Genomic DNA, 26,314 nt, shown 5'->3' on the forward strand with positions numbered 1-26,314 from the left:
GATGTCAGAATAAGTTGTTAGCGAGTCAGGTAAATAATTCCCTTTGAATTTAGAGTAAGAGTCTCTGGAAGGCTTTCCAGGTAATTTGACATTGAAGTGTGACCATAAACTAATATGCTTTAACTGGTGACACAGGACGCTGCTTTGGAACATGCAAGTATCTTCATGACTTTGTGTGATTGTCTGGATTAAATGTCAAAACCAATTGGAAATAGTTTTACCACACGTCTACATAAATATGCTGACATACATGTACATACAATCCACATGGAACACAAATAAACACAATCTAAACTTAATTTGATCGTTCTGTTGTTGCAGACTATGCGGCTGCATAGCAGGGAATGCAAACTAACCGTATTGAATGTTTTTAATTGCACATTTCAGACTTGATATTTGTATTAATCCCAAAAATATGACATATGACATAACAATCCACATAAGATTACACGTTTGTGCCTGCTAAATATGTTCCTGTTGTGATTAACTGGATCAAAGTAAGATACAGCATTTGGATCAAGTCACACTAACAAAAAAACAACCATTGCTTTCAGTCACTATTTTCGATGTTGATTGAATCGATAGATTTCCATTAACTGTAATTAGTTTGACGGCATTTGCAGAGTAGAACACCACCAGTGTTCCCTTTGAACCAAAAATTGCTTGTCCAATAGAATTTTCTTAATTGTCCATATAAGGCTTTGATAGTGGCAGATTCTAGGCTATAATGATAAAGATGGAGTAAAATCAGAAGTGCAAGGGGTACCTCAAGGTTAAACTACAAGGTATAACTACAATAAATAAAAATTATTCTGAATGCAAAAAAAACGAAACACATGCCATTTGCAAAGGCTTTAAATTACAAGCCCAGATGGAACCCAAAACGACTTCACTCATATAATTATCTTGCCATTTGGCTTGATGATGCGATTTCATTTAAAATACATTTTGCTGAATTAGTAAGTAAGCTCAAGTTCAATATTGGTTTATTTTACAGAAATAGAGCCAGTCTGTTGTTAGATAATGGAAAAATAAATTGTCCTTTCCTTTTTCATGTCAGTTTTGGATTACAGACATATAACTTGAATGCATGAAGCAGCCTTTACTTTAAAACCATTGTATGCTGTATACCACTGTGTTTTTCATTTTATTTGAACTCATGGTGAGGTGATAACATCACTTGTCCCGTATATACCCTTCCAAAATCATAATTTACTAAAGGAAAACAGTTTCCCGAGAAAAGTTGACCCCTGTCGAACAGATAAACTACAAAAAAAACCTTAGCTCACAGAAAACCTGTACAGTTAATTTCTCTGGTGAACGACCAACTGACTTAATGTTTACGTGGCTGTTCTTCTCGGCCTGCTACTGGTGACTGAGGCCAGGTGAGCCGCAGCTCCATCAAACCCAGGTTATGTGAGCCAATGTGGGATGACCGAGATAATGCCGAAAACTGAGCTCAAACAACCGTCGCTCCGGCTGATGCATGAATAAATTAGATGATCGAGCATGAATATGAAAATGTTGATTCTCTTTGATTTTCTCCATGTTTTAATGCAGTATGTCTTTTCCACAAGATACAATATCCGCAGAGTGCATACATTATCGACAGAAATTAGTTTGTGTGCTTTGTCGCGGAGATTAAACATATCTTAATATATCTCTGTGCTTTGAGAGCTGTTTTCATGTTTTGTTGTTTTTGCTTTTGTTAATTCTGAAGATCTTTTGGCGGTGCTTCTGTTGCAACAGTGAAGAAGATCCTTTTGCCATTTTGACAGGCCGCTGGTATCCTTCTATTGTAGAATTATAGCATAAACGATTGAGAATATTTTACAATGTAATGAGGGAACAGGATTATGGGTACAGTTTTTATTTACAGATTATGGTTTGTGTTTATTTATGATGGTTTGCACAGATGCCTTTATACATGTTTGTGGGCACACGCTGGCATCCAGAAACTGAACCCCCCCCCCCCCATGTCACTGGCTTTTATTTTCCCCCTCCCCTACACACACACACACTGTCATTAGCTACACTGCATTCTTAGTTCACTGGCCTGAGTGTCAGCTGGCACACTGGCTCCACTGGGGTTGGATGGGCTGGTGCCGGTGCCGAGCTGACAATGAAGCAAGGCGGAGTTAATAAGGTTTCCGTGGGAACATAGGAACGCTATGAGCCCAGGTCATGTGACTGGACACGCCTGAGATGTGACGGTGCTCAGGAGCACGTGCCTTTTTTGCATTGTTTTGCCAACTAAACGGTTAACGCTGAATTGGAATTTTAATTACTTTGAAATATGAAGCGAGCAGACATTGAAGACGTGTTGAGTATTGGACATGTTATTTCTGACAGTTTTGTAAGTTGGTGACTTATTTGTAAAAACATGATGAAAACAAAGAAACATGATAGAAATAAGTGCCGTACTGACTTATGTACATATATACCAATGCTGCACCTGATTCACATAGCAAGCCAGTTTATTTATACAGCACAATTGAGGAGTTTTTGTGTTGTTGATATCTGGTGACACTAGAACAATACACATTTACTATAAATATTGCCTATAAACATCACACAGCAGACAGTATATTTGGATAAGTGAAGAGAAGACATGGAGTGCAGTGTTCTGGATGTTTTTAATATAGCCTGACTGCAGACTGACAGTGGAAAGACCTTAGACAGGCTGTCTAAATCTGGCACTGGGCTGGGAGGTAAGTAATTGGCCCTTCAGCTCAACCCATCCGCCGTACGCACACACACACACACACACACACACAGTAAATACACTCACAGAAAACACACACTCCTGCTCCGTAACCTGCAGCCGGCCTCTAAAGCTCTGGCATGTAATCGATCCAGTGGTGATCGTGTGCAGGTCGGTGTGATGGCACTGACACAACACTCCTGTTGTCCCTACCGACACGCCGTCAGTCAGGCCAACCGCCCTCGCGTCATCTCCATCCTGGGGTCGTTCTGAAGTTGAAAGGTCTCCTCGTCTGCGTGCGTGCGTGTGTGTGTGTGTGTGTGTGTGCGTGGAGCTAAGCTCCAGGCAGAAAAGTGAAGTTTCAGGTTTACAGCTGCGGCTTAGTCTGTGATTGTGAGAAGACCTATATGACAGGTGCAGATATGGGAGTCCTGACTCAACTCCACAGTTCCGGAGGGGGCCGACGGCGGCTGTGGAAATGGGGTTGTTAGTAGTCAGTCAGCAGGTTCATGCTTTACCCCTAAATAGATGTCTAAACCCGTATACTAATATCAGTAAATCGCAGATGGTCCTCCAGCTATGTGAGGGGGACGAACCTAAGGCATGCAGTTGAGGGCTGTTGTTAATTAGACAAGGGAAACTGCCCTGACATGCGGTCAATGTAGGTCATTGTTTGAGCCTTTCATTTCCACCATGCTTTTCTTTATAACGCTGAAAGGACATCATCTCGCACAGCTGATGGTGTTTATGCTTTGTCTTTATCGGGCCAGGCTCACCCAGATGTGTGGTTCTTTGGAAGTGAGAGGAGGAGAAATTCTTGATGTGTTATTATTTTTTAGGACACAGTAGCACTCGGAAAGCAGTAACCTTCCGTGTCAAGATGATCTTCCTACTGTGAAACCATCTGGACCCCCTATTGCCCTTGGCAAACACACTTCAGCTGTGTGTGTGTGTGTGTGGGTGTGTGTGTGTGGGTGTGTGTGTGTGGGTGTGTGTCCATTCCTAGCTGGGTCATAGTTGTTGGTTTTCATGCAAGTTTTCTAAAACATACACAATGGGATTCTGCAGATTTTCTTATCAAAAGTTGTATTTCCACCAAACTGACTCTGTAAATAAAATTCATGAATAAGTGGTGCGCAACTTTTTATCTTATTTGTGAAGTTCCTCTGCACTTATTTTACATAATAAAGGAAAACCTTTTCCGGGTGGTTAAGTAAGAACTGCAGATGGAAATCATTGCATGACTCCAAGTTTACATCCAATTTGTGGGTATTCAATGAATATTTGGGCATAAAGGCATTTCTACTCCCATTTCTCACATAAATAATAAAACTCCAGTTCAGAAGGAAAACCTGAGTGGGCCATCTCTGCTGCTGCACCAATCAGATGTTAACAAAACGCTTAAAGACGCAGTTTTGGACTTATGCAAAAAACAAGCCATTTTTAAAACCTCTCATTTTGGGCCTGATATGTAATATATTGCTCATATATGCATAACCAATATGTGAAATCCTCATAATACCTCAGTTTGGCATGACATTTCAAGATTGAAAGTGAGTGGTTTAGAAGACAATGGACACGTTTTCCCTACATACTGGACATAGTGGCTCGACATCACTTTTACTGCCAGTGGCCAACAATCCTGAGAAATTCATTTTCAACATGGTGCCCTAGTTGGCTGACTGTTTTATGATGATAGTCTGCTTCCTTATTTGTCTCTCACCACTTCCTCGGCCTACACCTATTAGATGCTGTTGTCCTGAAGGGGGTTTGGGATCGCTTACCACACTCTCGGCCTGTAGGCAATATTGTATCTTTGATTTGCTTCAGCAGTGAGCAAAGCGTGAAGGAGCAGAGCCTATCGCTAACGCTTTCATTCTTTATTTTATTTTTTAAGCGAATGGTTTGTCTAAAACATGGCATTTCCTTTCCGAATACATTTGAGTGAAATAAAAAAGATTAATTAAAACCACATTTAGCATTTCCCCGGGGTTACTGACTTAATTGCGGTTCTGTGAAGGAAGTAGGAGCAAGCAGGATCCTATTAGAGCTGAAGACCGTACGATGATGACTTAACATAATACAGGTCAGTCACAACAGACTCTAGACAGGAAACTTAAATGACCAAAACATGTAGGCTGAATGCTTGCCAGGATGGGAAAATGACAGCTCGGCTGAGGCTGTGCTCGGGTTTCTTGACATCTCAGTCCACAAGGCAAGTCCTACAGGCCATGGTTTCTTCACACCTGGACCATTGCCCGCAGTGTGGTCAGGTGCAGGAAACAAGGAAGTCATCAAAATGCGGTTGGTGGTAGCCCAGGGTGCTCCTGTGGTGTGGGTTCAAATGCGACCCGGTGATTTATCAACACGCTGTCTCCCCTCTGCTTCCCACTGTCTCCCCTCTATCCAATAAAGTCGTAAAATACAAAAAATACACCTTTGGACATGCTGTAGTTGGTCCATAACAAGGGGCACACTGCACTCAGGTGCATACAGGATGAATGTAAGCGTGTCGTTCTCTCCCTGGCTCAGTGGAGGACTGATTTGCTGCACTGTTGCTCTTTGTTCAAAGTGTAGATGTGTTGCGTGGAGCATTTCGGCGTGGTTTCCATTTTTTCCGTTAGCGCACGCACGCTCCGTAAATGATGGCGTTCAGTAAGTCAGCTGACCCCTAATGATAGTAATGGACATGTTAAGGTTCACCTCAGGTTACTATCAGCTGTTGAGTCGTTTCATTGTCAATGGGTGTTCATTTAACGCAGTTAATTGTTTTTGTTTCTCTGACAAATCGTCGCTAGGTCTAGGCAATACTGGCCAATTTTAATTAATTAGCCGGCTCCCCTGGTCTACTTTCCCATGGCCCACACATCATTCTGGGCCGGAATATCTATTTTTGTCACACACACACACCTACACTCTGGCCTTGCTATCAAAAAACGAATCTTGTGTTAAAATGGGCTTGTCTCCTACCATCGGTAATAGACCCCATCTCACCTCCAGACTCTCTCTTTCTTAATAACTATTTCAGCACAGCTGGAGAAAGTTGTTGCCCGCAAAGGACTTTTTGTAATAGCTTATGTAATGTGGGATTCTATTAATCCATCTCAAACTCAACTTGTTCTCTTCCCAAGTTTTTCTCATTCTGTGTCTCTTTCTCATTCTGTCTCTCTCTCTCCCTCTCTGCCACACTCTGTCTCTCTCTCTCTCCCTCTGTCTCTCTCCCTCTCTGTCACACTGTCTTTGTGTAGGTGCAGTGTTGGTGGTGGCTCCAGGATGGCCAGTTCAAAAGGTAGTATTAGTGGAACAGATCAGAGTTGTATACTAAAGCATGTGGTCAATTAGTTGGCCAGCTTACATGGCTAAATGTTTCTTTAAAAACAAAACAAAAAACACAATGTTTTGGAAAAATCGACTTAAAGTTGACCTAATTGTTTTTAGCATTGAATGACCGAAAACACATAACTTCAGTTTTGTTACTGAAACAGAAAGGTAAAACAGGTAAACCTGACTGACTAATCACTGATCCTGCTTTGTAGTGTACATTTAAAATGCTTGGCGTCATATATGAATTAGATTTAGATTTTTGATTTGAATCAGCTCTGATAACATAGTTCACTCAGAATAAAGTAATGTCGCCATCTTGTGGATGGTTAAAGAACACACACCATGTAATACTCAGGGGCCATGTTAAAATTGGTTGGACACGTCTGTGTGCCTCAGGAGCAGTCCTCAGACAGTGCAGCCCTTGTGGGCTTTGACCTGGGCGGAGTTTTCCCCGGAGCACTACGTTTCGAGATGTCTTCTGCCCCCATTCTCCCTAGTCCTGGCCCCGGACAGCCCCTGGCCTTCCAGCGGTCAGCCCACAAAGCCAGCTCAACCTCTGAGAACCAACAGGCCAAGAGCCCCAGGCCAACACCCTGTGATGTCCACTCTGTTGAGGACCGTCAGCTACAGGGCATGGCACAAACCCAGGCGTCCCGCCGCCGCCTGCTGCGGGAGGTCTGTGCCAAGTACCAGCCGGGCGCCACCGAACGCCCCGTGTCTCGCCGGCAGGTGTCCCGCGTCTATGTGGAAGACAGGTGTTGTAGTGGTTATGTAGCTTTATCAGCCATCTAAAGACAGGTGTTGTCGTGGTTATGTAGCTTAACAGCCATGTAAAGACAGGTGTTGTAGTGGTTATGTAGCTTTACAGCCATCTAAAGACAGGTGTTGAAGTGTTTATGTAGCTTAACAGCCATGTAAAGACAGGTGTTGAAGTGTTTATGTAGCTGAACAGCCATGTGAAGACAGGTGTTGTAGTGGTTATGTAGCTTAACAGCTATCTAAAGACAGGTGTTGTAGTGGTTATGTAGCTTAACAGCCATCTAAAGACAGGTGTTGAAGTGTTTATGTAGCTGAATAGCCATGTAAAGACAGGTGTTGTAGTGGTTATGTAGCTTTACAGCCATCTAAAGACAGGTGTTGTAGTGGTTATGTAGCTTAACTACCTAAAAGGAGGATTTTTACAGAGACATTTATTTCCACATATTCATATTTATTTCACTGTGATTCATGTTCACGGCCGATCCAGAGGTCCTCCCCTGAACCCATCTTGTTGGACATGCCAGACAGCCTCGGGTGACTTATGTCTTTCTGTTGTGGTTCGTTCATAATGAAGGTCCAGCCTGCTGTACTGTGAGGTACCCAAGGCCGGCTGCTCCAACTGGAAGCGGGTACTGATGGTCCTGGGAGGCAGCGCCAATTCCACCCGCAGCATTGCCCACGACGACGCCCACTACGCCAACCAGCTCCGCAGACTGGACGGCTACGACCAGGAGGGCGTGGCCGAGAGGCTCTGCTCCCACACCAAACTCCTGTTTGTGCGGGAGCCCTTCGAGAGGCTGGTGTCGGCCTTCCGTGACAAGTTCGAGAGCCCCAACTCGTACTACCACCCAGTGTTTGGACGGCCCATCATCTCGCGGTACCGGGCCAATGCCTCACGCTACGCCCTGAGGACCGGCGCTGGGGTTACCTTCAGGGAGTTTGTCCAGTACCTGTTGGATGTACGGCGACCAGTGGGCATGGACATTCACTGGGAGCCGGTCAGCCAGCTCTGCAGCCCGTGCCTGCTGCGCTATGACTTCATTGGGAGGTTTGAGAGCCTCAAGGAAGAGGCCAACTTCCTTCTACGGAGCATCGGGGCGCCTAGCAACCTCACATTCCCTGACTTTAAAGACAGGAACCCCAAGGCAGAAAGGACTTCCTCCACCATTGCCCAGAGATACTTTCAGCAGTTGAACTCTACGGAGAGACAAAGGGCCTATGACTTTTATTACATGGATTATCTCATGTTTAACTACCCCAAGCCCTACAAAGACCTGTACTGATGACTCATTTGAGATTATTCATAAAAAGGCTGTGGAAGCCAATAATTGGACTTGAATAAGCACTGAAGAAGATCTAATCATGTAAAGTATTTGTATTATGTGTCTTATATACATGTGGTTGAAATGATGGTTTCATGTGATTACTTTGAGCACATGTTGTATAGCTTTTTACCTCAATGCTTTGTATCATGTGCAAACTGGTGGACATTTTGTGATGAACGCACTTTTGTCTATTGGTGGACATATCAACCTGTCAACAATCAACAAGACTATTTTCAGATAAGCCCTGTGTGGACTCTGAAGTGACCTTCCTTGGTGGAGGAATGTAGTATCACCTGTTCAGTAAACATTAAGTATGTTTATTAAGCCTTCTTATATGAAGATATGTTTGTCATTTCCATGCCAAGTGAAAACACATCTAGGAAACATACATCGTACATCCATGAATAGAAGGGGAAGTGAGAAGCTACTGTAACTACTGAGATTACTGTCCTAAAGCAGAAATAAGTGTTTTCCAGATTCTCTATGAGATTTTTACTGTTTCCGTAGTAACGGTCACAGATGCCTACTGATAAGAGAAGAGCACCCCTGCCCTTTGACGGCCCTAAGGGGAGATATGTTTCGGGCGACACCACCTTGTTGAAGATATGTTACAGAACAATTTGATTTCAAACCGACAATTGGGATGCTTGTTTCGATATATACAGTACATTAAATAGCTTTGTTATAGTATATTTCTTAAATACTAAAACACATGAAGTAAGGGAAAGAAAAATATATGTATATCAGTCATATCAAGAAAACAATAATATCGGCATTACTGTGTTTTATGTTGGTTGTGACAAGTCAACTTCCAGATGTAGCTGAGCACCAATGATCATAAAATATGGTGGAAATGAAACAGGTAGGTTTAAAGGTTTTCTGGGTAATTGTATGGGTGTATTTTACAATAGTTATAACTGTACTGTTAAAGAGGGAATGTAATGTGTTACATATCTGTGCAGAGATGTTTTAATCCCCGCGTATTAAACACTGCCAATTTACATGTTCCTCTTTGTTTGTTTGGGTAATAAGTAGTTACAAAACAGGAACTATGCACTTTGTAAGGATGTTTTGACAGGCCATCAGTAAATAAATAAAGTTTGGTTTTTTTACATTTGGATTTAGTGCAGATGCGTTCCAATTTGAAATTCTTCAGATTATTTTTCGTGTGGTAAGGAATGCAGTAGGTCTAACCCCTAATCAGTCACAGAATTTCAATTCTCAAGAGCCAGATGTGTGAAACAGTGTCATCATTAGTTTAGAGACTTCACACATTGGTACAGTCAGTGTCTGTGACCTTCTCATTGTACAGTAGAGTAGGGTCTTGTCTGACTACCCAATCCTTTGTTCCCATTGATCAGATTTGAGGCTCTATAGCGCCCCCCTGTGCTAGACCGACATGGTGTTCAGTTTTTAACTATCCGGATTTTGTCAATCAGATAGATAGTTTTATTTGTAAACTAAGACTAAAACTACCATGAAGAAATTTTTCTGTCAGCTGAAATAAATTACAATTTATTGATGATAAACATGAACTAAACTGGAACAACAAATGTTATGTAGAAATTGACCAGAATAAAATATAAACCAATGTAAACTCTTTTCAGTTTTGGTCTTTTGGCCATCTATATTCAGAGACTATGATAGTTTTCCTGCATACAAACATGCATACATCCCCTGTATTTTGGATTGTTTTCAATGGGTTGTCAGTGCTATATTGTCAAATAATGCATAAACAGAATTTGTTTGTAAATGAAAACCTTTGTTTTTCTTTTTAATCTCACACGCCTCACGTCAGATAAAGGCACTTGGGTTAACTAAATGTTTTGAACAATTTAAATAGTTAGATGAATCCAACAGAACATTCTCATGGTTGGTTGACTGAAACACAGTTTCAGTCAAGTGAAAAGGTCAATAAACCCTTTGGAAAGTATTTGGATAGAATTCTAATCTTCACTTCAACACTATTGACAGATAACAATAACATATAATACTAAACAAATGACACTAAAAGAGTATAATTTGCAATAATTATTAATCAAATATAAGTATACTGTGTTTAACACCACATTATACAGTGGGGAGAACAAGTATTTGATACACTGCCGATATTGCAGGTCTTCCCACTTACAAAGCATGTAGAAATCGTTCATTTTTATCATAAGTACTCTTCAACTGTGAGTGATGGAATCTAAAACAAAAATCCAGAAAATCAAATTGTATCCATCCATCCATCTTCTTCTGCTTATCCGGGTCCGGGTCGCGGGGGCAGCAGTCTAAGCAGGGATGCCCAGACTTCCCTCTCCCCAGACACTTCCTCTAGCTCTTCTGGGGGGACACCGAGGCGTTCCCAGGCCAGCCGGGAGACATAGTCCCTCCAGCGTGTCCTAGGTCTTCCCCGGGGTCTCCTCCAAATTGTATGATTTTTAAATAATGAATTTGCCTTTTATTTCATGACATAAGTATTTGATACATAAGAAAAACAGAACTTAATATTTGGTACAGAAACTTTTGTTTGCAATTACAGAGATCATATGTTTCCTGTAGTTCTTGACCAGGTTTGCACACACTGCAGCAGGGATTTTGGCCCACTCCTCCATACAGACCTTCTCCAGATCCTTCAGGTTTCGGGGCTGTTGCTGGGCAATAAGGACTTTTAGCTCACTCCAAAGATTTTCTATTGGGTTCAGGTCTGGAGACTGGCTAGGCCAATCCAGGACCTAGAGATTCTTCTTACGGAGCCACTCCTTAGTTGCCCTGGCTGTGTGTTTCGGGTCGTTGTCATACTGGAAGACCCAGCCAAGACCCATCTTCAATGCTCTTACAGAGGGAAGGAGGTTGTTGGCCAAGATCTTGCGATACACGGCCCCATCCATCCTCCCCTCAATACGGTGCAGTCGTCCTGACCCCTTTGCAGAAAAGCATCCCCAAAGAATGATGTTTCCACCTCCATGCTTCATGGTTGGGATGGTGTTCTTGGGGTTGTACTCATCCTACTTCCTCCAAACACAGCGAGTGGAGTTTAGACCAAAAAGCTCTATTTTTGTCTCATCAGACCACATGACCTTCTCCCATTCCTCCTCTGGATCATCCAGATGATCTCCCCACTGTATTCTTCTTGAGACCTTCTGTTGAAACTTTGCATGTGTGTTTTAGATCACTGTCCTGTTGCACCTTTTTGACAGATGGGCTCACATTCTCCTCCACAATATTCTGTGGTATAATATGGAATTCGTGGTTGACTCAGTGGTGGCAATTTGGCCAGGCCCTGAGGCAGCAAGAGACCCTAACCAAAACGACACTGCATTTATATTTTACAGTTGGTGTGAGGTTCTTCTGTTCAAAGGCAGCCTTTGGCTGTTAACATGGCATCTAGCATTGTGGCCAAACAACTCCACCATTTACTAATTGCTTCAGTAGTTTTGGTCTTTACCCAGGTGTTGTCTGTAAAACATCAGTGGTGTCTTGTTATTCTTATTGAGAAGAATGTCTTCTTAACTCCTGACCTCCACGTACACCTCCCACGGGATCGTTCTGAAAGTAGACCCATACACTTTGACAGTGATTGTGGCAAGAGAGGCTTGTAGATCCCCTTGATGTTACCCTGGGTCTGTTAGAGACTTCATTTGGTCAGGTCTTGGGCTGAATTTGGTGGGACAACCTGTCCTATGTAGATTGCCAGTGGTCCGGAATTTTTCTTCATTTGTAAATGATTAATCAAACACTGGGATTATGTACTCTGAATTTCTTGGAAATGGCTTAGTAGCCCCTCCCAGGCTCATGGGCATCAATAATCTTTGTTCTAAAGAGCCTCAAATGAGTCTTTTGATCTTGCATGATGTGTTACCACACATCCACACAAAGTTTATAATCTTTAAGAAAGGCTGGTACTTTCAAAGGTACTCTCTAATACTTTTCTAATAATTTACACCTGTTTTAATTTTAGCAATATTATGTGATGGTAAATGTAGGGGAGTAGTAACTTTTTCTGCATAAGGCAATGAGATTTCCGTTTATTTTAATTGCATGAATCTATTTCCAGTGGGTGTTCAGTACTTACTTTTCACATGACTGTATAAAGAAATGTCATTGTTATATAGTTAATCTACATTACATTGTCCAGAGTTAAGCCATCTTCAAGTATAGAAAAAGTCACACTGATGAAACAATTTAAATATCAAATTTCTGTCTTAGCATAGGAAAGGAGACATTTCTGTATGTTTATCTTCCTTATTTGGAGCTCTTTTGACATAAAGACAACTGATCTTCACCTTACTCCAGATCCTAACATAAGACACTTATGTTAAGAAAATTCATACATTAAGACAACTAACTGCTTGTGCCTGGGGTGACTTTGTAAGCTATTTGAATCTGTAAATTCACAACATATTTCCCATAATTCATCTAATTGAACTAACTGCAGGGTTTCTTTAATGAGAAAAAAAAAAAAAGATAATGTATGTTCTAAATGTGTATGTTCCAAATGGCATCCTATAAACTGCCTTTGACCCTACGGGAGCTCATCAAAAGTAATGTAGTAGGGGATAGGTTACCATTTGGGACGGATACAGAATCAGGTGCTTCTGTTGGTTTGCATTAAAGCGGAGGAAGACACATGCATATCACCCTGGGGCAGAAACAAATGGAAGAGGAGGATTTAACACCAATCTTGGTGTCGAACAGACGTGGTGTGTATCACTATTTCCGGGGCTTCGTTCAACTTGATGAAGAGAATGCATGACATTCATGTAAAATGAATGAGGAAATAATCAAAGCAGTGGCATTCGACACTTCTCTTATCACGGCTTCTTAGGAGAGGTGATGCATTAGGTAATGCTTGAAATGGTTCCGTTGGGATACAGCACACGTAGGACATTTTAATAATTTTTTGATTCCGTACCGGATTTTGCTCTCACTATTACGTTTTGCATCTTAAGAATATGAAGGAAGTTAAATAAACTAATGCGCAATCAATCTAAACATATAGGCAATTCCTGTTTAGAGCACTGGTAAAGAAAATGGCATTCCAGGTTTGGGAATGGTTTTGCGCAATGCTTTGCCTGATTGAATGCAAGTGATGACTATTATGAGTATCATTCACATCCAGTGACCAATTCTGATGGATTGCAACACTTTTTGAATAGGCCACTATATATTTTATAACAGCAGTCTATCAAACAGAGCTACTGTTTGAAGACTAAAACGAATCTGCCTGCAAGCGCTGGGGGCAAACATATCCATCTACCAGCGCGCAATAATTGAAATGGCGCATTTGGCCCGCGGCACCTGAAAGGGCGCTTTTTGCAATGGCATAATGCATGACGATAGACTTAAATTGGCTTCAATGCCAGGGGGATGTTTGATGTTAAAATATGAGCTATTGGGGAGAACGTCGAGGATAGTAGAGGACAGAGTATCTATGTGCGCGTCCTATCTGTGCGACAGTTCTATTATCATATTTTAGTTTAACGGATATTGACAGGTTATCCCTACTGAAGACATTTCGGAGACAAGATCAAGTTACATGGGTTTTTTCCACAACGAACGTTGTCAATTATTCACACTCTGAAATCCGGTGAGTGTACGACACTAATGTGATACGGAGCAAGATTAAAACGTACATCGTTACTCATGCAGCAGACCAAGCTGCTCTGTGTTAGGATTAAACCGTGATGTTTTTGTAAAATCAAATTGACGTGCAGAATAAAAACATAAGATCAAATTTTTCGTCTTAAAACCCGTCGAGGGGAGACTATATAGAGAAGAGAACAGGCTGCTCTTTTGTAACCTAATCCTTGCCCTTCGGGCGTTTGAATCGCCTAAAGCAAGAATTCTTCCAGCCCTCCTCTTATTTAGAGACGGACTGGATTTCTTCTTATAAGACTCGACGGTTTCATCACATTAGAAAAAGAAAGAGCCGGGCAAAGACGGATATAAAGGAAAAGACGACAAAACTGATATAAAACTGAGATACAATCTGAAAGGAGAAGATTGTTTTATGTCTTCGGTATCCGTGTCCTCCCAGGTAAGCACGAGATTTGTTTCATTTGTAGTTTTTTGTGAGAACCTGTAGTCAGTCTGACACTACAGAATAATTTTAAAGACACAGCTACTATTAAAAGTCCTCGCACTGGTATAGATTTCCAGGTATTAAACCACACAGGTTTTACACATTTGAACTCCACACAGCAAGAAAATCAAGTCTGCAGTATTCGGATACAACTGGACTGCTAAATTGTAATAATTTACCGAAACCCAAGAGAACGCAAGATTCAGTGACTGCCAGACTCCTCGACCGGAACACATCTGTCCTCCTAAATGTTTGAAACGGTGGGTTTCATTTACTGAGCTAGTTTCTATCTTAAAATTGTTATTCCCAGTTTATTGCAGTCACGGTCGCGTCAGAATTTGAAGAGTTTGGTAATATGCTACGCTACAGGAATATTTCAACTCCAATAGCTTTCTGAGAACGTTTGCTATTCGGTTAACAATGTGTTTATTTTTTATACTGGATAATTCGTTTCGATCTTGATGTAGCCTAATTATTGCCGGAATAATATAATTAATATCTTCGAACATGAGACGAAATGGGGGAAATGAAAGCAAATTATATGTAGGCTACAGTAGAATCTCGCAACCATGATTTTCATTTTTGTCTTGGTTTTAAAATTTGAAATATGTTTTACAACTATTTGATGTGTTTAAGTACCGTTTTTTTGCTATGCAGACAACACCTTAGAAAAATAGTGAGGACTGTGTGCTCTGCTCAGCAGCCTGGGGCATCTAACTGCCAGGGGCAAAACACTGAATTAAGTTCACCTCCTGTTCACCTTTTATGGTTCAAAGAACCTCTTTACAATGTAGCGACTTGGTTGGGGGATGGTTGGTTCAATTAATCCAGAAGCTGCCCTTGCCCAGTGCCCTGGGGTCATGAACGCCCTCTGTTCCTTCATTGTGGGCAACTTCAACTACTGTCTGCAGCCCATGAATATTGTATTAATGTTAATTGAGGAACGTTCCGGCTTATTGTATCTCCGGAGCAGTTTGACTGGCTGCTAGCTCGTGGGGCTCAACTAACTGTACGGTCCTATTCGCTACTGCTTCATGTCATTACTTAATTACTAGTTCTAGCTTTGCCCAAGTTCTTGACATTGCACGACTTTCCCCTTTAAACACATGGCAGTTACTGTGGTGCACGTCTAACACAAACATTGTATCTAATCTATTTTCAACATTTTTTTTTAAATATTCTATTCAATTTCTTATGCGTACGCTGTTGAGGAAACCAAAACATGTCATCGTCAACGACGCTGTTGTTAACGTGTACCGACAAAATAAACTCAACCTTTAATTCGTCTGCTTCCGCGCGCGTTCCTGTAGGAGGGAAGGAGTATGTCCCGGGTGTCTATGAGCCGCTCTCCAGTTTCCCCGATGACTGCCCAGGGCATCCCGTCCCCGGCCCAACTGACCAAAGCCAACGCTCCGGTCCACATCGACGTGGGAGGACATATGTACACCAGCAGCCTGGGCACTCTCACCAAATACCCAGAGTCTAGGTAAGCGGATGAGGGCATCAAATCGCCTGGTGCCAACATGTTTGGTGTGAACCGTTTTTGACCTGCTTTTGATTAAAAACTAAGTTATTGTGAGAAAAAAAAATGCAGCTTTATGGATAGGCCAAGTGACTGCGTTAGGCCGGGTGTAGTACAGTGGAGTGCATAAGTGTTCACCCCCCTTTGACCTTTCCATACTTTGTTACATTACAATAAATATGATATATCTATATATGCCATGGCTTTTGAAGTCTTGTCATTGGTCTTAAAACAGATTTAAGTCAACGTTGCCCAGAACATTCACTGTATTCTTGGTAAGCAACTCCAATGTAGTCTTGTTTGTTATTGTCCTTCTGAAAGGTGATTTCCTCTCCCAGTGCCTGGTGTACAGAATTCTGAAGCATGATATCCTCAAGGATTTTGCCTGTGCATATCTGCATACATTTTTTTAATCTGAAAAACTCCCCAGTCTTTGCAAATGTAAAACATACCCACACCATGATGCAGCCACCACCAAGCTTGTAAATATTGAGGCAGTTACTCAGTAATATCTGGTTTTGTAATTGTCCCAAACTTACTGCAATATATGTATGTAACTTATATGTCTTATATGAGCAAATATGTTATAAACATATTTTGGTTTGATCAACACATGTACATATATGTTTTTGTATGTCTGATTGAAATATGTAATGCATACATATGATCATGTATTTAAAAATATATGTTAAGTATTTTAATGTACCTGGCCATATATGGTCATATATTTGATTTCTGTATGGGGGAGCAGTTTCCTTTCTGTCCTGCAGCTCAGTTGAGACGGATGACCTAATCTTTGATGTGTCTGAGAGGTTTAATGCACAATCCACAGCATATTTATTATCCTGGCTATGCTTAACAAGATACTCATTTGGAGATATGTTGTTGTTACCCATCTACCAATCACTGCCCTACTCCTTGGTCTTCATCAGCGAATCTGTACTTGGGGGGGGGGGCCTATGCAGTCCATTGTCAATTACTCAATTACTTACTAAAATCTCTAGCAATGGGGCATCCATCGTGGTGCGCAGGTCAAGGCAACCAAGTTTACCGTGTTCAGCAGGTAAATGTTTCTGCCCTCTAACGCCTTGACTCAGGTGACTTAGGACGGGTATGAAAAAAAAAAGAAAGCAGAATGGCGTCATCTATGCCTTTTAGGAAAGCTTGCTGGGATTTGCACCAGGACCCTGGATGTAATTGGACGCAACAAAATTTGGAAAAATTTACAGAATTATCACGGTGAAATTCAAAAGACCTGGTATCTAACATAATTGCCTAGAGGGCAAGTCAAAAGAGAAAGTGCACAGAGAAATAAAAAATAGATTTGAATTGCTTTTTGAAGGACAAAGACAGTGAAGCAGACAAAGAGAAGGCTGAGCTGTCTAGAGCTGTGAGGTGATATTCCTGCTGGAAGAGTTGGTAGAGGATCACCTCAGGCAGAGAGGAGAGGAGCAGAAAGAAAGATGAGTTCTGGGCAAATCAGTTGGCATCGATTCCCAGAGAGAGAGGAAGAGAGATATAAAGAGCAGAGAGTGGAAGAGAGATATAAAGAGGAGAGAGGGAAGAGAGATATAGAGAGGAGTCAAGGGAGAGAGATATAGAGAGGAGACAGAGAAGAGAGATATAGAGAGGAGACAGAGCAGAGAGATATAGAGAGGAGACAGAGAAGAGAGATATAGAGAGGAGACAGGGAAGAGAGATATAGAGAGGAGACAGGGAAGAGAGATATAGAGAGGAGACAGAGAAGAGAGATATAGAGAGGAGAGAGGGAAGAGAGATATAGAGAGGAGACAGGGAAGAGAAATATAGAGAGGAGACAGAGAAGAGAGATATAGAGAGGAGACAGAGAAGAGATATAGAGAGGAGTCAGGGAAGAGATATATAGAGAGGAGACAGAGAAGGGAGAGATAGAGAGGAGAGAGGGAAGAGAGGAAACATTGTGTCAACCACATTGTAGCAGTATGTGATTAAGAAGTCATAGGACAATTTAATAATTAGTTCTTCTTTCATAACCCAATTAGGATCCCACTGTGAAAGTGTAGAATATAAAAATCCTGAGACATTTGTTAATCCAGAACATTTTCATTTCAGTAGAACGGAATGTGCATTTAATTATAATTAAGTAAAGAGAATAATCACATCCTCGACTATATGTATGAATTCGCATTTGTTAAAGTGATAGTTCACTAAAATAAGAAATACACTATATCCTGTGAAGAACTAGTAACATTGTTAAAGCTTACCTCTGAACAAGTCAACTGATGTACAAAGCCAGTAAACTCTTTGCATATTGTTCGTATTCATATAGATCAATCTACAAAAACAATTCCTTTCCAATGGGGCATTAACATGCTCAAAATCACAGTTTTTTATTCATTTTGAATAAATTATCTATGATATGAATGATCAAGGACATAGGATCATAATCTCTGAAAAAATCATTTTGAGACAGTTTTTGTGACAATCCTGTTTTGGGATTTAAAAGTACATCATGTTACATGCAATTATTAAGTTTTGACACTCAAGCATTGTGGCACTGGATTGCATTAAAAACCATGTTGCACCTAGTAGTTTCAAATGGGTTTTCAAATTATAAAAAAAACTATTCTGATATTTAAATGACCAACTTCATGTGATTTTTTTTTCTTTTGCCATAATGTCAGATAGAACCTTCTAGCCACAAGTTCAGGGCAGTATTTCCCTTTTTAAAATAAACAACAGTTGTCGCCCACTTCCTGCTTGATATATAGACCTACAGGGAATACTGTAGCTTACTCTGAGTTAATGACTACACTAGAAACAAGTTTTACGGTTCACTAAACATAGACCTCCTTGAGTACAACTTAATTCAGTATGAATTTAGAGGTCTCAGGCATTGCAATTTTCTGCTCTCCAGAATCAGTCGTCTGTTTAATGGAACTGAACCAATCGTGCTGGACAGTCTGAAGCAGCACTACTTCATTGACAGGGATGGAGATATCTTCAGATACATCCTCAGCTTTCTCAGGACCTGCAAACTACTGCTCCCAGAGGACTTCAAGGTAATCTACACACTACTGGAGTATAGTACACTTCCCAAATAACTCACATCTCACCAAAAGGTCTAAAATAGGCTTAATTCGTTATGTCAAGCATATGCAACAAAAGTGATTTGGTTGAACCAGTTTATATGCTTTTGCGATAGAGTAATTCAGCTTGCCTTAGGCATAACGACTTGTGTTTTTTCTATGAGCAAATGAACAGTCTCTGAACAAAGAATTACACCTCTTCTTCCGAATCTTTTTTAAACATATACAAAGATGTCCAAACATAGTGTCTCTCACAGTCAGGACGGTGATGCATAACCGTAATGCGAAACGCAAACCAAAACATCATTGACATACAATGGGGAGAACAAGTATTTGATACACTGCCGATTCTGCAGGTTTTCCTACTTACAAAGCAATGTAGAAGTCTGTCATTTTTATCATAGGTACACTTCAACTGTGAGAGAATCCAGAAAATCACATTGTATGATTTTTAAATAATTAATTTGCATTTTATTGCATGACATAAGTATTTGATCACCTACCAGCCAGTAAGAATTCCGGCTCTCACAGACCTGTTTGTTTTTCTTTAAGAAGTCCTCCTTTTCTCCACTCATTACCTGTATTAACTGCTCCTGTTTGAACTCGTTACCTGTATAAAAGACACCTGTCCACACACTCAATCAAACAGACTCCAAACTCTCCACAATGGCCAAGACCAGAAAGCTGTGTAAGGACATCAGGGATAAAATTGTAGACCTGCACAAGGCTGGGATGGGCTACAAGACAATAGGCAAGCAGCTTGGTGAGAAGGCAACAACTGTTGGCGCAATTATTAGAAAATGGAAGAAGTTGAAGATGACGGTCAATCTCCCTCGGTCTGGGGCTCCATGCAAGATCTCACCTGGTGGGGCATCAATGATCATGAGGAAGGTGAGGGATCAGCCCAGAACTACATGGCAGGACCTGGTCAATGACCAGAAGAGAGCTGGGACCACAGTCTCAAAGAAAACCATTATGAACACGCTACGCCGTCATGGATTAAAATCCTGCAGCGCACGCAAGGTCCCCCTGCTCAAGCCAGCGCATGTCCAGGCCCGTCTGAAGTTTGCCAATGACCATCTGGATGATCCATCTGACCATCTGATGAGACAAAAATATATTTTTTTGTTCCAAACTCCACCCGCCGTGTTTGGAGGAAGAAGAAGGATGAGTACAAACCCAAGAACACCGCCTGTATGGAGGAGTGGGCCAAAACCCCTGCTGCAGGGTGTGCAAACCTGGTCAAGAACCACAGGAAACGTATGATCTCTGTCATTGCAAACAAAGGTTTCTGTACCAAATATTAAGTTCTGCTTTTCTGATGTATCAAATACTTGTGTCATGCAATAAAACGAAAAAATTAATTACTTACAAATTATATAATGTGATTTTCTGGATATCAGTTTTAGATTCCGTCACTCACAGTTGAAGATTACCTATGATAAAAGTGACAAGACTTATACGTGCTTTGTAAGTGGGAAAACCTGCAAAATCGGCAGTGTATCAAATACTAGTTCTCCCCACAGAATGGCTGTAACAGAATGGCTGTAACAGAATGGCTGTAACAGAATGGCTGTAACAGAATGGCTGTAACAGAATGGCTGTAACAGAATGGCTGCAGACCCAGAATTCTCTGGAAATGTAAAATGTCGTTCCAAACAAACCACAGCTTCCTGAAGATTCGGTGCATGTATGGACCACGTTCTGTGCATGTTTCATTAAATGTAAACATATGCCTAGCACACATTTACACTATACAAAAAAAATCTGTTATATTACCAAACCAAAAAAAATGACATATAACCCATGGAATAAGACTTAGGTGTACCAATAATTGTAGCGTGAGCGGAAAAGAAATCTCTATTGTTCATTCATGAGTTGTTAGTTCATTTATAACAAAATCTTCAATGAATATTTCAATGGATATTTCCCTAACAAGGTGGAAAACCTTGAAGTGAATGGATAATATGGAAATGTGATCCATCATCTTCATATTTAAAAGACAAGGATTTGAGTAAGTTGGTGTTGGGAAGGTGCCACTAGCTGTTCACAGTCAACTAACAGTAACGCACATTATGATAGAAAGCCATGGTCACATGGAACCATCCTCAGTTAGTAAAAATGACCTATAAACTTGCAGAATGACCTTTAAACTAGAAAAGGTACTTTTGAAAGACTGACAAAACAACATCTCTTGACTCAGTCAGGTCAGGGAAGTTAAATAACCTTTTATCTAACTTTTGGCTATGAAACAAGCACCATTCACCAGAGTAGCATGTTCTCCACAAGAACAGCATATTCTGTGCTTAGAGAATCAACACAAACTCAGAGTCCTGAGTCAACAAATGAGTATAAGCTTCAAGAAGCTCTGGATCTCTTGGTCCGGCGAACTAAAGATCCTGAAAAAGTTGAAGATCCGCAACCACGGCCCCAAAACTATCCTGCAGTGCCCTGAAACCCATCGTTATCTTCGTTCTAGCACAGAGTGTAGCACTCTCAGTGCTCACTGTGTGTAAACTATGCAGTATTCTGACACTTTAATCAGTTCTCCATTATGCCTTGGGCTCCTACAGAGGTCGATTCTGCATGGCTGGAAGCAGAGGCACTGTGTGTTTTGGTAAATTAATGTGTGAGGAGGGTGCGTGTGTGTGTGTGTGCGTGCGTGTGTGTGTGTGTGTGCGCGCATGCATATGTGTGCATTAGGCATCCCTCTCATCTCCTTCTCTACAGTTAGTGTTGCTTTTTCATTCTGTGCTTTGCCCAGGATGACTAAAGTGCCTGCAGATAGAACCCTCTTTTATAAAACACATCTATCCCTTGCTTCAAGCCTGTGAAGGGAGGGGAGTTAAGGAGGCAGGCTTTGATACAGAGAAGAGCCTGCAGGCTTAGCTGCTCTGTATGCTCTGTGTCAGAAGCAGTATGGAGCCAAGCCAGAGAGAACAAGAAGCAGCCTCTCTTTCACACGCAGTAATTATGAACAGAAGTGTCTGTTATGTGTGTGTTTGTTTGTGTGAGCTTGTTTTCTCGCGTTCAGGAACCCCGCATGTATGATAAACACTGCGTTTGTCTGCTCAGTTGGAAATCACCTTCAAGTGGATATACCGCTCGGTGGATCTAATGCAGTTTGGAATTAATTCAGTAAATAACTAAATACAATGTGTTTTCTGTTTTGTTTTTGTCAATAAAAACAAGTTATTTTACTAGTTTATTTTTAATTTCACTGTTTCAACTTCCCTGCATTTAATGACATGCAAACGGGAGTTCCCTCAGTTACCAGACTTATCCATATCACCAGAGAATCTCTTGCTACCCATCGTGCTTGATCGGCGTGGAGGATTACAGTGTCCTTGTCTCCTCTGGAAGTATAATGTGGGCTGTTGCGGACCGATGTTGTTCCAATATTCAGGGCACACCCTAGAGCGTATAATGTGTGGCTGTCTTTATCCATCTGAATGTGTGTGTGATCCTGTCTGTCTGTGTCTGTCTGTGTGTGTGTGTGTGTGTGTGTGTGTGATCCTGTCTGTCTGTGTGTGTGTGTGTGTGTGTGCATTTGTGCTGCAATAGTGTCATAGTGTGATGCATGCAAGGGGGAAATAAAGGGTTGAATGCAATGTACACATGTGTCTTTTGTCTATGCCGAGGTGTTAGAATTCCAACACATGCATTCAGCAGAAGAAAGTAGCTATGTCATGCATATATGCATGATGTATGACTTGAGATTGTGTTATGACATCCTTATGTATTATGGCAAGAAAACCTATCTGCACCCTTTCGGATTTCCTCAAATTTCTCATCTCTTTGCAGTATTTTCTTTGCAGATAATATCTAATAAAGGGAATACGACTTAGCAGAGGCAACACGTTTATACAGTACTTATTTCATTTATTTAATCAAGTTACTGTATGTAACACCCAATGCCCTCTTGTGGAAAAGCAATTACCCACTTCATTACTGGATGTGCCACCTTTAGCTGGCATGACATCATCAGAATGCTTCCTATAGCTTCTATTAGCATTTGTTTGCAAGAGCGTTATTCTTCACTCATCTGTCCATATAACATTGGTCCAGGAGTCTTGAGGGATCTTGACCGGTTATTCCAGGTGCATTTTAAGAAATTGTGTTCACTTTAAAACCGTGCGGGGGGCCATTATGTCGGGCAAAAACGAAACAGGGCAAATTATTGACCACATACAGTATCAACAGCCAAGCATTGTGGTGGCAACTTGCTATCATTAAAGGGATCACAAGTTCTGCGCGGTAATCATAGAATTCTATCGGAAATTTTCAGGTTGTCAGTCCGTTAAATTAAGCTGGCGCGCAGATGAGTCATGTAGTAAGGCAAACCTCAAATATACAAGAATATGTACGTCAGTGGATGTCACAAAGTTAAAAGATGTATATCACAGTGGATGTCACAAAGTTAAAAGATGTATATTACAGTGGATGTCACAAAGTTAAAAGATGTATATCACAGTGGATGTCACAAAGTTAAAAGATTTATATCACAGTGGATGTCACAGAGTTAAAAGATGTATATCACAGAGTTAAAAGATGTATATCAGTGGATGTCACCGAGTTTTTTTTTTATATGAACAGTGGATGTCACAGAGGTAAAAAAATGATATCACTGTGGATGTCACAGAGTTAAAAGATGTATATCAGTGGATGTCACCGAGTTTTTTTTTTATATGAACAGTGGATGTCACAGAGGTAAAAAAAATGATATCACAGTGGATGTCACAGAATTAAAAGATATATATCACAGTGGATGTCACAAAGTTAAAAGATGTATATCACAGTGGATGTCACAGAGTAAATTTTTTTTATATGAACAGTGGATGTCACAGAGTTAAACATTTTTATATGAACAGTGGATGTCACAGAGTTAAACATTTTTATATGAACAGTGGATGTCACAGAGTTAAAAATGTATATCACAGTGGATGTCACAGAGTTAAAAATGTATATCACATTGGATGTCACAGAGTTAAAAATGTATATCACATTGGATGTCACAGAGTTAAAAAAGTCGTCCAACATTCTTAACAGATGTCAAAGCAGTTATCAATTGAATGGGGACAATAACTTTAGCATTGGAGGTAATACCTTTCCCGTTAATGAATAACAATACACGTTATTTTGTTAATTCCGGTTCCCTTTATTTAATATCAGGTTGTGGTTTAATATCTGACAAAATGTTCTCTCTAAATATGCAAACGATAGGGTGCAGAATATATTTTAGCGCTGTACTTTCCCATCAAGTAAAATGTTATTGAATACATTGAATGCCCTGATAATACATTACAGTAGTAACCTCGGAAGCATTCTGAAATTCAAACCCACTATCTATATTAGTTAAATTCTCTTCGGTTCCAGGCAGTCTGTTAGTTAAGTCCTTAGTTGTTGTCAAGTCAAACACGTTTATCTGGGCTGACCATGACAACTCAGTTGGCTGACAAAAACACACCTGGCAGACAACCAAGCTGACAATGTCAGTGTGCATCAGTTTCTCTGTACGTATGTACATGTTCTTTCCTAAATGTTCTCACATATATGCTTGCGTTTATGTGTGCATGGGTGTGTGTGTGTGTGTGTGTGTATGAATACGTATTCGTTCTCTTACGTGTGTTTGCAATGACAGGACTTCTCCCAGCTGTACGAGGAGGCTCGCTTCTACCAGCTGACACCCATGGTCCGGGAGCTGGAGCGTTGGCAGACAGAGCGGGAGGCCCAGAAGAGTCCGCCCTGTGAGTGCCTGGTGGTCCGAGTGACTCCCGACCTGGGGGAGAGGATTGCCCTCAGCGGGGAGAAGGTGCTCATCGAGGAGATCTTTCCAGAGACCGGTGACGTCATGTGTAACTCCGTGAACGCCGGCTGGAACCAGGACCCCACACATGTCATCCGGTTTCCGCTCAACGGCTACTGCAGGCTTAACTCGGTTCAGGTACGGACAGCGATTTGGTCGTTGGTCTGCGGTTCTGACGTGGAACCGGGTGAAACACCACGACAGGCTGAGCGAACGGGTCACGTGACCCGGTAACACTGGAGGCTCAGTTGTCTCAGTGACAAACGAACGGCGACCTTTCACCGTCCGTCCTCCTTGTTGGCTCAACCGGTTTCAGTCGTAGTGATTGCCTAACAGTGTAGGACATCTCTGTTTTCAAGTGACTCCAAGTCAACCTGGTTATGGATGATAAGAGTTTATTACTGTTTCTCCAAGGATATATTTTCAGAAGTATCTTTTCCCCCCCGAGCTAGTGCTAGCTGATGCTAGTCAGAAACTATTTGAACTTGCATGCAGAGACATTTAAGGGGTACCCAGCTATTGGTAAAGAAAAAGCGTCTGAACTATCTGTAAGCATTTCCACGCTGAAATATAAAGCCAGTTGTTTGGGATGGCTGGCAGAACTGTAGCGGTGGTGACCCAGAATATAGGGGAAACATAAGGTATTGCCTGTGTACATAATCAAATGTCTTAATCCCCTGTCCGTCTGCCCGTCCATCATCCTACCCTCTGCAGGTCCTGGAGAGATTATTCCAGAAGGGCTTCAGTGTGACGGCGTCGTGTGGTGGGGGCGTTGACTCCTCCCAGTTCAGCGAGTACGTTCTGTGTCGCGAGCTTCGCCGGGGTCAGTCAATCGGCACCACCATCCACATCAAACAGGAGCCTCTGGACTAGGTCAGGACCAGGTCAGGACCAGGTCAGGACCAACCACCGAGAGACCCCTGGGAGAAGACCTTCAACACAGTTCGACACCCAGTGCTCGTCTTCAGCTCCGACCTACACAAAACGCTAACAAAGAGGCCTCTTTATGCTTGGGAATATAATGTACCAATGGTGACGTTGAGTGGACGGTGATAATATGAGGTCGGGATTCTGTTGAGACTCTTGAGTCGTCCTGTAGGCAGGACACAACGGGGATCACTACTCAGCTCTTCTGGATCTAGTCTAAAGATGGCCTCCTTTTCTCTGCTTGTGGGGAATTCTTTCCACCGCCACTTCCAGCAGAGGTCTTGCCTCTGGGTCCAAGGCAAACGGTCACTCACCTCTGAGCTATTGACAAGGAACAAATAGCTCAGGTCCAACTTAGGTTTCAGTAGGAACTTATATTTAAATCTAAAGATGGATCACTGGTGTGACAGATTACCTTTGCTTCACGGACTTGGCTGCATTTACAATTCTGACCTTTTGCCCGAAAGTAGTAAAAATGATCAATTATTAATGGTAAAAGATCAGAATTGGTTTACCTGTGTAAATGCAATGAAAAATGGACCTGGGGTCTCTTAAAAGGATATTGATCGCTGTCATGATAAATATTTCCATGATCATGAAAACAGGTTTTGTATGTGAGAATATGGTGCTAAACTGCACATTATTTAAAGATTTTTATAACCGCAATTACAATAATTCATATTTACATTGTTTGCTTAATGTGAGTAAAAAAAAATGCATTTGTATAGTTGTATTAATAAAAGGATACCATGGTCTCTGCTGCCCTGTTTTGTAATATATTAGCATAACACAACCTGATACAGGCAATC

At 41.4% G+C, this 26,314-nt stretch overlaps 2 protein-coding genes across 5 annotated transcripts in view; both read left to right on the plus strand.

The window, feature by feature from the left end:
* Positions 1 to 9,826, plus strand: part of LOC105018108 (carbohydrate sulfotransferase 8) — a 51,205-nt gene extending 41,379 nt beyond the window's left edge. Inside the window, exons 4-6 of the mRNA XM_029114812.2 lie at positions 5,953 to 5,993; positions 6,425 to 6,783; positions 7,362 to 9,826. Coding sequence (XP_028970645.2) covers positions 5,953 to 5,993; positions 6,425 to 6,783; positions 7,362 to 8,070 — 1,109 coding nt within the window. The 3' untranslated portion in view covers positions 8,071 to 9,826. The remainder of the gene's footprint in view (positions 1 to 5,952; positions 5,994 to 6,424; positions 6,784 to 7,361) is intronic.
* Positions 9,827 to 13,316: 3,490 nt separating this feature from the next.
* Positions 13,317 to 26,249, plus strand: LOC105018107 (BTB/POZ domain-containing protein kctd15). 4 transcript variants are annotated; one of them, XM_010883252.3, is made up of 6 exons: positions 13,697 to 14,137; positions 14,276 to 14,442; positions 15,493 to 15,668; positions 18,601 to 18,745; positions 24,414 to 24,716; positions 25,293 to 26,249. In XM_010883252.3, the coding sequence occupies exons 2-6, from the start codon at positions 14,431 to 14,433 to the stop codon at positions 25,449 to 25,451; spliced, it is 795 nt and encodes a 264-aa protein (XP_010881554.1). In that variant the 5' UTR covers positions 13,697 to 14,137; positions 14,276 to 14,430; the 3' UTR covers positions 25,452 to 26,249. The 4 variants fall into 4 exon arrangements, with proteins under 4 accessions (XP_010881555.1, XP_010881554.1, XP_010881553.1 ...); XM_010883251.3 differs by having other exon boundaries at positions 14,302 to 14,442; XM_010883253.4 differs by lacking the exons at positions 13,697 to 14,137; positions 14,276 to 14,442 and adding an exon at positions 13,317 to 13,687.
* Positions 26,250 to 26,314: the final 65 nt, after the last annotated feature.

Source organism: Esox lucius, chromosome 19 (assembly GCF_011004845.1).
Source record: "Esox lucius isolate fEsoLuc1 chromosome 19, fEsoLuc1.pri, whole genome shotgun sequence".
NCBI classification, from domain to species: Eukaryota; Metazoa; Chordata; class Actinopteri; order Esociformes; family Esocidae; genus Esox; species Esox lucius.